This window comes from Solanum lycopersicum, chromosome 4, assembly GCF_036512215.1.
Source record: "Solanum lycopersicum chromosome 4, SLM_r2.1".
NCBI classification, from domain to species: Eukaryota; Viridiplantae; Streptophyta; class Magnoliopsida; order Solanales; family Solanaceae; genus Solanum; species Solanum lycopersicum.
In genome coordinates this window covers 3,024,194-3,036,768 of record NC_090803.1, presented here as the reverse complement: position 1 = coordinate 3,036,768, position 12,575 = coordinate 3,024,194, and the positions used below count along the sequence as shown (strand labels likewise).

The 12,575-nt window shown below is 28.7% G+C and overlaps 2 protein-coding genes and 1 non-coding gene across 3 annotated transcripts; 2 read left to right on the top strand and 1 right to left on the bottom strand.

Moving 5' to 3' along the window:
• The first annotated feature begins 179 nt into the window (after nucleotides 1–179).
• TRNAC-GCA (transfer RNA cysteine (anticodon GCA)) lies at nucleotides 180–251 on the top strand. The gene has a single exon. It is a non-coding gene; the product is annotated as a tRNA-Cys (tRNA).
• A 6,976-nt stretch (nucleotides 252–7,227) lies between these two features.
• Nucleotides 7,228–9,382, top strand: LOC101246704 (leucine-rich repeat receptor-like protein kinase PXC2). Its single transcript, XM_004236821.5, has one exon. It carries the CDS (start codon nucleotides 7,421–7,423, stop codon nucleotides 9,200–9,202), a length of 1,782 nt encoding a protein of 593 aa, XP_004236869.2. The 5' UTR covers nucleotides 7,228–7,420; the 3' UTR covers nucleotides 9,203–9,382.
• A 73-nt stretch (nucleotides 9,383–9,455) lies between these two features.
• On the bottom strand, nucleotides 9,456–12,058 carry LOC101247008 (high mobility group B protein 7). Its single transcript, XM_004236822.5, has 8 exons — nucleotides 11,769–12,058; nucleotides 10,692–10,774; nucleotides 10,448–10,496; nucleotides 10,262–10,360; nucleotides 10,090–10,147; nucleotides 9,957–10,001; nucleotides 9,779–9,868; nucleotides 9,456–9,695 (listed from the first exon to the last, which is right to left on the bottom strand). The coding sequence occupies exons 1-8, from the start codon at nucleotides 11,900–11,902 to the stop codon at nucleotides 9,606–9,608; spliced, it is 648 nt and encodes a 215-aa protein (XP_004236870.2). The 5' UTR covers nucleotides 11,903–12,058; the 3' UTR covers nucleotides 9,456–9,605.
• Between the last annotated feature and the right edge of the window lie 517 nt (nucleotides 12,059–12,575).

Here is a 12,575-nt window from a genome sequence, read left to right as displayed (position 1 = left end):
CAATACTTGAATGTTCATATTTGTGGGTCTTTTTTGTCATATAATTAGAATCTAACATAAAAAAATCTTAATAATGTTATTAAATATTTGATAAATACGAAAACGTGTCATTCATTGGACTAACTAAAAGGAAAAGTAAGTCGTATTAATTGGGACGGAAGAAATGCTTACACAACGAGGGGTCCATAGCTCAGTGGTAGAGCATTTGACTGCAGATCAAGAGGTCACCGGTTCGAACCCGGTTGGGCCCTTTTTTTGATTTTTTAAAATTATTTTTTTTTTGTTCTATCTAGACTTTTCTGTTTAAAGTTAATCACTAATTTAATTAATGGGGTAGATACTCTATAAATTAAAATCATGTTTATGAAATTAAACATTGTAAGTATTTGTAAATTTTAATTTTCCTTCTCATGTTTGTCTTCTTACTAACTAAAATCATTTTCGTTCAATTATTTATTTGATGACAAGGGACTTAAACGGAAATTATATTGAAATCCACAAGCTTATATATTTTTAAAAAAAGGTCTCGTTTGGCTATGAAAATTATAATTTTTTTAAAAAATAATTTGTTTTCGGCGTGTGAAATGACATTTGGAAATTGAAGTTTTTTAAATTTTATTTGCTTCACTAGTTCATTTGAGTTAATTCTGACTTTTCAACGAAAATCGCAAAGATATTGATACTAGAAAAGACTAAGCGGAAAAGAAACTTGCTTTTGTTGAAGAATCACCTGTTTATATTAAATCTTTGAATCTTTTTATGCGATTAGTTCTTTATATTTTAAAAATCATGTTTGTTTATTATATAAAAGTCACTTGACTAAATCATGCTATTATTTGTCAAGAAAATCATGTGCTTAGGGCTTCCTTTAATTATTTTAATTAAAAAAAAAGTACATTGTAATTCAAGATTTAACATCTAAAAAAAAAATCAACAATCTCGAGCTAACTATACAACAATATATACTCAAGTAATTGGACATATTTATAGTTATTTAATGAATTTTTAAAATACATATATATATATATATATATATATATATATATATATATATATATATATTATGAGCAAAGTTATTAAGTTTACGTAAATCTATTATAAATCTTTACATGAATTGCCAGATAAATTTATTATTTATTTTTTCTAGCCAGTTTACATAGATTATACACTATCATGTATATGTTCTAATATATGTCAACTATTTTTAAGTGGAAAATTGAATATAATGACAAACTATTAATTCAAATTAAGTGGTATAATCACACTTTTATTTAATTGTGGCCTGTAACAAACTATTTATCAGTCATCTCTTTCCCTCAAACTCTCGCTCGTTCCCTCTCTCGATTTAATACAATTAAAAATGTATAAATTGTGTTTCTGTTTATATAAAGCGAGAGAAAATTGTATATACACATGCAAATACATATATCTTCGTCTTATACACTTATAATTATACAATACAAATATTCCCATGTACAGTTCTGTTTTGCCTTTTGCTCTTCTCACTTTATACAAATATAAATTATACAAAATACAATGTATAACTTATGAATGTACAAAGCGTGAGAAAGAGCGATATTTGATTTACAAACGTTTTATTTCGATTCAATTGATAAATCAAATTTTATACAGATATACAAACACATGAAAATGAATTGAGAGGATGAAAACGATTTATACAAACGATAGAATGGAAGTCATTTATAAAAATGATCTACCAGCGATATTATACTGATAGAGGAGCCAGCGAATTATAAAATTGTTTTTGTTGTATATATGTTTAGCGAAATAGCCTAGTCATAACATGAGCGCAATCATGCAAATTTTACTATAACATACAAATATAAGTTTTGTGTTTGCTAAACGTGAAAGTTATTTTTTAAAATTTAATCAGTTTAATAAACTGTTGATTAAGTTAATTCTCCTTTATTTATTTTAGCAATGTTGTGCCGAATCAAGGTGAATAGTAGAACTTTTCACCACAGATCATGAATTCAAATTCTGAAAATAAAAAAATTAAGATATCGAATATTATATTTTTAATAAATTTTACTTAAACGATATAAATTTAAATTAATCGAAATATCAAAATGCACTTTGGTTTCCAACTATAAATTGTCAGAAAGTAAAGAATGCATTGACATTTAGATAAGAAAAAGATAAATGGACAATAATTAACATATATCTCCGCATTCAACGCTACCTAATTTCATCAATCTGTCTTACATTATTATAATATAAGGTTCAAAAATAATATCAAGAAAGTGAAAATAAGAAACCTTTTTTCAAGAAAAAAACAAATAATTCCTATTTTTTAGGATTAAAAAAAGTTTTTTTTTTTTTGAAAAATAAAATTCATGTTTTTTTTTTGTTGTACAAAGATTGGTGTCCCTTTTTTTAAAACTAAGACGTCGATTCAAAAAAAAATCGCACCTTAAAAAATATATAACATAAATAATTTCTTTTTTGATATAAATATTATTTATTGTGTTTTATGATTTTGACTAATAACATATAAATCATACACGAGATATTTTTGTTATTGCTTTATTCCTTTTAGTTATTGGAATATATTGCACATATATATATTTATTGAAATTCGAATGATTATTTGTAGATAAGACGAAAGCTATATATTTATTGAAGGATAATAGTTGAACGTCTTTCATTGAAAAAATCAAGTTCAATTCAATTTTTAATTTTCGAATTGAAGAAATTACTATCCAAATCTGATGAAAATCGGATTGGATTGAATTTTCAAGTTTGATTCGAAATTAATCGATTTGGGTATTTATTTATTTTTTAATTTTGACATATGAGTCTTTAAGACAGACCATAACTATTAACAGTCTTAATTCACCTTTTAGTTTATTCCATAAAATATATAAGTTTTTACAATTAACAAGGATTGAGGTCATCATAAAAAGATTCACGATAAAAAAGTTTATTGAATTTTCAAATTTAAACAATATCACGTAAATTAATACAATATAATATTATTTAGTGACTAGTAATATTGGTGTTGTCCAACTCACATACAAAGTTTCAAGAGAAAAGGTTAAAGAGCTTTATAAGACAATTAAGAGTTAAATATGGTATTGATTAGTCATTAGTTTACTACAATGCTCATAAGTCATAAACAAGTGAAAACAAATGGTTGCTAATCAATATAATATGGTCCCTAATTAATTAATTTTATCATTTCTTTGAGTATTTTGTACTTATTAAACTTTTAATAAGTGTTTCTAACGTCTCTTAATTTCTTAAATTTGGAAGGAAAAAAATCAATTTGGACTAACATTCTAAAATATATATTATTACGAATTTGATATGTGACAAAGAAACTTATATATTTACTTTATATTAAAATTTCAAAAATTTAAAATTTCAAAAATAAATTATTTTAATCATAATAATTTTATTTTAAAAATTTATCTCACGCACATCATAAAGTAAAAACAATAGATTTGCTCGATGAGGTATATATATTAATTTTAAAGAATGTCATAATCAACGTTATACGTCAAGCTTAAAAAGATTTTTGTGATTATAATTTAATAATTTTTACAATTACTTATAATATCACAAAAAAGAAAGAGATAATTATTAATGTGTAATTCCATCTTGTACAAAATTATAGCAAAAACAAACTTTTAAAGCTATAGAAATTCAACTTCACAAACTTTGGATCATATGTGAGAGAAGCATAATTTGTGATGGTAAATAATGAATTTTTCATCTTTTTGGGGTCCCAAATAAACAATAAATACTTATAATTGCCAACTTATTTTAAACCAACTTTTAAGGCCACGTGAAATTAAACTCATCTTTGGGTCCCAAATAGAAAAAAATTATCCGTATCGAGTAGTTAATATAAAAGGCATTATTACATGATTTATTGAAGTTAAAAATAAACTATAAATTTAAACACATGACATGCGTATATTGACTTGATATAAACACTCAGTGTAAGTAAATTTTACCTGTCACAAATTCATTACTTATCCAATGTACTATATGTTTATATATATATATATATATATATATATATATATATATAACGAATTTGTCAATTTTTCCATAATTGGTACGATTCATTTAATAAGAATAGAAATAAGAATATTTAGTAGTTTAAACTAAAAGCCAATCAAATTATAAGAGTTACAGAAATAGCAAAGTGTAAAATATAAGCATCAAATCAATTATGTTGGATAATCATTTTTCCAACTTGTTGCTTCTTTGCATTTTATTTTAACGTTATATAAATTCAAATACGAACGATCAAAATTCAAATATTTCTCACCTTTTATAAATATTTTAATTACTAAGAATATATGAAATTATCTCTATGTTTTTTCTGGGTTTTTTTAATTGGATTATTTAATCTAGTTGCAAGTAACTTCCAAAATAGGAAAGTGGATAATCATTTCATAATGTACAACAACGATTCAACTAATTAATTAAGAAATCACATGCTTTTGTCAAGTAGTAGGTTGATGGACTAAATACTAATCAATTCTTTTTTCTTAAAAGAAAAAATTAAAAATATTATTAACCTATTAAAAAAGAGAGAAAAATATTTAAAATATTCTTTAACTTATTAGAAAGACTAAATAAAATAAGGCAAACGATAAATTATACTTCCTTTAGTTTATATTATATGATTATTTTAAAAAATAAAAATTAAGCGATCATTAAATTATATATATATATATATATATATATATTATTTAGTAAGGAAAAGCTCTATTTTTTTTTATAACAAAACTATTCAAGAATAATAATATTTCCATCCTGTAATAAAATAATACAAATTAAAATTCCATTTGTTTACATTTGTTTAAAAAGACTTAATATCACTCATGAGTAAATTATGTTCATATATCATATAACTTTAGTTTAATTTTCTCGATTCAAATTAAAACTTCGAATGTCAATCCACTTTATTAAGGTTTGAAGCGTGATATAAAATTCAGACTTAAATTAAAATTAATATTTTATAATAACTTTTCTCTTAAGGAAACACATAAAGGACCACATCTCTTTGTGAGATTACTTTCCATTCTGTAATTGATATAATATAAGTTATGACAAAATAAATTAAATCATAATTAAAGAGGAAAAAAAGTATTTATTTAATTAAATAATTCAATTTGGTAAAGGGAATAATTCTTTTAGCTCAGCTTTGTTCTTTCAAGCTAAGCATTGTTCTATAGAAAAATAAAATACTCTATACAAAATAAATAAATAAAACAAAACAAATGAATAAATTTATTAATTATAATTTAATTTATTCAAACAATTTATGAATATTTTCTTCACCTCACATATTGGTAATTGCCAAAATTTTCAAAAAGCAAATTTCTTATTTATGGTATGTCAATTTTTCACAGTTGTATAAAAAAATTGTTTAAATTAAAAGCAAAACCTAAAATATTTACTTTAAGAAAAAAGTTATTTTGGATTTTGGGTAATTTTTTATAAGAATATGTATACTTTAAACAATTTTGTTGTCACAAAAAATAAATAAATAATTACTTTGAAAATTAACTTTCTAACTATTTAAGAAATCAACTCCATAAAATTCGCTTCACCTAATAAATTAATAAATTGGTGTCAATCAAACTGCTAAATATCTTCAAAAATCAAATTTATTTTTTTAATTTCTTATTTATGGTGTTTCAAATTTCACAGCTGTAGCAAAATTATTAAAATTAAATGCAAGAATTGTACATTTGTACTTATTTATAATAATAATAAGTAAATAGGGATTAGATATATGAATCATTGATAGATTCATTAAGTTTTCTACATTTTCGTATATGAATCTAAAATTTAAAATTTCTGAAATTTTGTATTAATTATTAAATATTTGATATATTCTTGACGTATGTAGAATCTAGATAAAAACTACTGAATTCTATAAATTCACATAACATATTATAGATATTAACCCCACTCAAGAAAGGTTAAACTTAAAATGAATAAACGAACATTATTAAAATTTAATGTCAATTTATATCTCCTATATAAATCATTTTTTCCTCATAATATCACATTATTGTAGGTTTTAACGACTTCCTTCGGTAATAATGTTAGATTTACGTTGTTATTTTTTTTTATTTGCTTCAATTATCATAATATATTATCACTTTTACAAGTGTCGAGACGGAGCTAAAATTTTGATTTTATAAATTTTGAATTTCTGAACAAACTACTACACATGTTAAGTATTCTTTTTCAACACAACCAAAATATCCGAATAAAAATTATTAAATTCTATCGAATCAACAACGGTAATTATAATTTCGCTCTCCGATTAACGAAAGAGGTGAAATAGAAATTTTTTTTTTTTTTTTAAAAAAAAAAACTTAGTGGAATGTTCCCCAAAGTGTGGGAAAGAATTTTAAACCTATTTAGTGCGCTCCAACGTTCCAATGTGCTGTAGGATACTCGTGAAAGTGAGCCTTAACCAAACGGTCAAAATTTACAAAATTTTTTTTACATACATGTGAATCCTCATAAATTCACAAAACAAAACGAAATCTCGTATTTGATGTTCGATATTTATATTTGATCCGATTAAATTTAAAATTTGTACTGAAAAGTTTTATCTTGTGTAGTAAAACGTTCACTGATAAATCCGAGATATTCAACTAATCCAGAGTTATAGAATGTTATTGGACAGTTATATTCTGGAGGAGACAAATCAGTACAACACTTTATCGTTTTAATTTCAAACTGCAATTTACTGTGATTTGTATTACATTCATCGACAAGGATGCACGAGTAATTATTAGTCCACCACGATCCGCGTTGGTTTAAAGAAACAATCTTTTTACCATAGAATCCGAGTACTTTTGGTTAAGTGTAAAAGAATTACTTACCAATCTACAACAAATCTGGTCGATTAAAAAAAATACAATCTTTTTATCTAAAATACAACATAAAATTTTCATACAATGTTTACTATCCATAGTTTAAACCGATTAAATTTGAATTCGCCTCGAAAAGTCTCTTCGTGTATCTTATGTGGTGATAACTGGTAAAATCCTCACTATATAACAAAGAAAATTTAGTTAACGATAAAAGAATATTACTACTCCACGACAACTCTGATTTATTTTTTCAAAATAGAACACAATCTTTGTTACCATAAATTATAGTTGCTACTTTAAGGTTTTTTTTTTTCTATAAATAAGTGAAACAATTGTTCAGACCAAATCATTCTTTATCTCCCTTCAAATTTTTCCCAATTATCTTTTTTTTCCCCATCATTGTACCTTCTTGTCTAAGTGATGAATAAACAAGAAAAATCCAATCTTTCTTCTTTTTCAAATCTTATATCATAAACTATACATATAGACCCTTTTGTGTTCTTTCAAAAGTCAAGTTTTTTTTCAAAACCCCACTTCCCAAAATGCATTTTCAAATGTTGGTTTTCAAGATTTTGTTGATTTCATCATTCTTTCACCAAATGTCACTAGCCCAACAACCCCAAATTTGTGTTGAAACTGATAGACTTGCTCTTGTTGGATTCAAAGATCACATTTTTAAAGATACTACTGGTTTTCTGTCTTCATGGACTGGTAAAGATTGTTGTGGAGGAGGCTGGGAAGGTGTAGAATGTGATGTTTCAACAGGGAGAGTGAATAGATTGGTGTTACAAACACCTTCTGAGAGTGACATTAGTGTTTACATGAAGGGTACTTTGTCATCATCTCTTGGTGATTTGGTTTTCCTGGAGACATTGATTGTAAGTGGAATGAAACATATTGCTGGTGCTATACCGGAAAGTTTTTCGAAACTTTCAAGATTGAAGCAGTTGATCTTGGATGATAATTCACTACAAGGAGATATACCTTCTGGTTTATCTCATTTGGAGTCACTTCAAACACTTTCACTTAGTGGTAATCATTTGACAGGACAGATACCTTCTGTATTAGGAAACTTCAAGAATCTGCAACAGTTGAGTTTAGCAGACAATATGCTAACTGGGGTTATCCCAATTGGTGTCAAGAATCTTGCTGCATTGCAATCTTTGGATCTGAGTCACAATTTACTATCCGGGGTTGTTCCGAATTTTCTTGGACAGCTTCGAAATTTGACATATATTGATCTTTCAAGTAATGAGTTGTCAGGGGAGGTTCCTGTTTCCTTGTGTGGTTTGATCAAGCTGTCGTTTTTATCGATGGATCATAATCGAATAACAGGGAGGATTCCATCACAAATTGGGAAAATGAAAGCACTTACTTCATTGTCATTGAGTTTTAACAAGTTGACAGGTCAAATACCTGAGTCTATTGCAGGATTACCAAATCTTTGGAACCTTAGTTTGTCTAGAAATGAACTTTTCGATCCTTTGCCTATTGCTTTCTCTAAAGGGGTTCCTTCACTTTTGTCAATAGATTTGTCTTACAACAAGTTCAATCTTGGAGTAGTGCCTGAATGGATTAGGACTAGAGAGCTTTCTGATGTCAATTTAGCAGGTTGTAAGCTTCGTGGGATGCTTCCGAATTTCACTAGGCCTGATTCGTTGAACTCTATAGACTTGTCGGATAACGCCTTCACAGGTGGGATATCGAGTTTCTTTGCAAGAATGTTGAGCTTGCAAAAGGGGAAGATATCAAACAACCAGTTGAAATCTGATGTTGCTGTGATCAAGTTGCCTGATGGGATTTCATCTCTTGATCTTCATTCAAACCAGCTATTCGGGTGTCTGTCGAGGATGTTAAGCAACAAGACAAGCAAATTCTTGGAAGCAATTGACGTCTCAAACAATCAACTCTCTGGGAGCATCCCAGAGTTTGTCAGTGGCTTAAACCTCAAAGTACTCAACATAGGAAGCAACAAGATTTCAGGTCAAATCCCAACTTCAATATCGAATCTTGATAAGCTTGAGAGGTTTGATATATCAAGAAACCAGATTACTGGTACAATTCCAGTAAGTTTAGGATCACTAGTGAAGTTGCAATGGTTAGATTTATCGATCAACAGACTCTCGGGGAAAATACCAGATAGCTTGTTGGGGATTGAAGCATTGAAACACGCAAACTTCAGAGCCAACAGATTATGTGGTGAAATACCACAAGGCAGACCATACAATATCTTCCCTGCAGCTGCCTATGCCCACAATTTATGTCTGTGTGCCAAGCCTTTGCCGCCTTGTAAGGGAACGAAACAAGGCAAGTTGGGCCAGTAACTGCTGACTCCATTTATAGGAATTTATGTTTGTTAACAAACAAACAGTTTACTTCACTTTTTTTTGAATTCTAGTACTACTTGTACAAGTTACAACTCTGTCATCTCACATTGTTAGTCAGTGTTTACTTCACATAGATTCAATATGAAATGAATAAATTCACTTGAATGATTCTTGTCACATGATCAATCGCAAGAGAACTTGCATCATTACTTGAAGTAGATAGCTATAATAAGAAAATCATTCCGAAGACTTTGTAAGCAAGAACTAAAGTTTCCATATATAACTACTTCAAGTAGAACAACTAAGTTGACAATTGATCAAAAATTTACACAAGCCTTCAAAACTAGTCAATTCAAGAATATTGAAGATGGTTGCTACACCAGTTCAAAAACTAACAGCTCTATTCCTCATCTACTTCTATCTCTTCCTTCGCTTCTTCATCTACCGCTATCTCTTCCTTTACTTCCTTCTCAGGCTCCTCATCGTCATCCTGAATGTTAATTTAGATGTTAGAGTTGAAAAGGTAAACATGTTTCAGTTTTAAACTGAAGATTAGCATAAACAAGAGCCTACATTGGAATTATCAGCATCAGTGTTAGACTTCAAGGATTTCTCATATGCTGCTTTGAGCTCTGCAGCCTTTTCCTGATATGGTTTTTTCTCCTGTGAAACCATTTGCATCACAAGAGTAAGAATCACACTTGGAACATCACAACAAACACAAATCAAACCATCGACTCATGCCACTCACCTCATCAGTCATGGACTTCCATTTCTCACCACCCTCCTTAGCAACCTAGAGTCATCAATATATAAAGCAATTAGAAGTATCTAAAGGAAATACAACAAGAAAAGGCATCAAGAGCAGGAATATTCAACGTTACCATGGAGACACTCTTGCAATCAGGATTTGCAGCCTTAAATTCCTGTCGAAAATCATTCCTGCAAGATTTTTACTTCATGTCAAGGCATTGCTAGAGATTTCAATGCTCATCTATACAAGAATAAGCAAGATATAACGAAAAAAATGTAAGCAATCAAAGAGTAAGTGATTACATGAACACGAAGAAAGCACTAGGAGGGCGTTTCGGAGCATTAGGATTCTTGGGTTTCTTTTCCCTCTTAGCCTTTGGCTCTGTTGATTTCTCCTTGCTCCTGTGCAATTTTACACATGTTAGAAAACTAAAGACAAAGAACACACACACACAGAGGACAACAATAACTATAGTTCAAGAATATTACTTTGCTGCTGGTTTCTTCACTTCAGTCTGATTTTCCACAACTTGAGCCTCTACACAAAAAAGTTTGCCCATTAACAAAATGCTCACAGTCCCAAATTCTCCAAGGTCGCAAAGAACATGAAATTTGACATTTTTATTATACAATAAGCTTCATCATATGTTGGGTACAAAGACTGACCCTTGTGAAATACCAAATAAGATTGATTACAAAAGAAAAGAGATAACAAAGGTAAAAGTATTAGTACCCAAATTCATCTTGATTTTTGCATCAAGACTGCAATTGTGGAAGCTAATCAATGCTATAGGCACATCCTTGCTGCATTCTTCACTGCAATAATGAAAGAAAAAACTCAATATACATCACAAATGTCAGCAGAAAAAAGAAATTCCTTAGTGGTTTTCATTCAAATCTTATACAGAATGAACATTGAACCACAATAACACAACATAGAACAAGGCTCTTTCACCAATTTTGTAACCTTTAGCCTTCCACTAAAAAACAAGTACACCCACTACATTTGCCCAAAAACTTATATATCCACTTACTCCAACATTTAACTGTTTTTGGTTTCCCACTCAGTGTACAGTCATGGCATTGGAGCTCTTACTAAATCTAAATCACACACTTAAATGGCCATTAGGGGTTGGCATACTCAAGACACAAACCTGAAACATTAAGAGATGGATTGAGCAAACACAACACTTTCTCACCCTGTAAATGGGAAGAAAATAGCAACCCAGATCATGAGTCTGCAAATGTAACCTTCAATGATCCAAACTAAACCTCTACCTTCAATTTTCTTTTTCACCAGTAAATCACACATCTAACTCAATGAAGATAAGAGCAACTCAATGCATGAATCTGCAAATGTAACCTTCAATTGACTTTTTTTATCATGAAAAAATACATATCTAGCTCTATTTGCTCCAACATTTACACACACTTAACACCATACTCTATTTATCACCACACCCCCCAAACAGGAAGATAACAGCAGCCCAGTTCATGAATCTGTAAACGTTACCTTCAACAATCCAAACACACCCGCTACCTTCAATAACTTTTTCATCACAAAATCACATATAAACACCCAAATAAGCAGAAAAAAAACAGCAACCCAGTTCATGAATTTGCAAATGTAACCAACCTTCAACAACTCAAACAACCCCACTACTTATAATCAAGTTTTCACCAGAAAATCACATATCTTTATCAAAAATCCACACCCATATCAATAAACAACAAAATCCCCCTACTAACCCATACGACAAACAACAAGAAAAAAAAACCCATCAGTTAAATTAGAAAAATCAGTTCATACCAACGAGCAAAAGCACTTCCATCCTTAGCACGCTTAAGACTAGCAGCAGAAGCAGCAGATTCAACTTCAACCCTCTTCCTCACCCTAGTAGGACCACCATTTGAAGCCTTAGTCGATGCTCCACCACCAGCCATTTTTTTCCAAATCTTGATAACAACCCTTAACACAGAAAAAGCTCTAGAAATCGAAAACAGAGAGAGAGAAAAAAAATCTTTGGTGAAAAAAGTTAGTGGGAATTTGGAAGGTTTAAAGAAGAAATGAAGGAGGGAATATTGGTGAAAATTTTGATTTTTTCAGTTTTTTTTTTGAACTTTTAGCGCCATTTTTTTGAATTTTTATAAGATTTTTGGCGGGGATGAAAAAAAATGACTTGGACTGATGACGTGTTTTTAATTCAACCGTTGGATTAGAAAGTCTTACTCTTTTGAACGGTCCACGATTGTTCACTAATTTTTTTCAACATTCACTTGTCATTTTTTTAATATGTTTGTCAAAATATTGAATTTAATATATTAAAAAAAAAAAAAGTAACAACTCCATATGTATTAATACTCGATTTTTGAGATATTCAACCAATACTCCTTTCGTCGTCGAACTATAATTGTGTACTATATGAAATTATGAAAGCAATGGATAATTAAAACACTATATTAATTATATTCAAAGGGTGATATAGTAAAAATTATTTTTTTATTTATATTTTTTTAAAGGACGTGACAAGTCAACAGTAAACAACTATTGTTGGATGGAGTATATGTATATGAAAAATTTTATGATCAAATATGATTTGGTTGAATTTAAAAAATT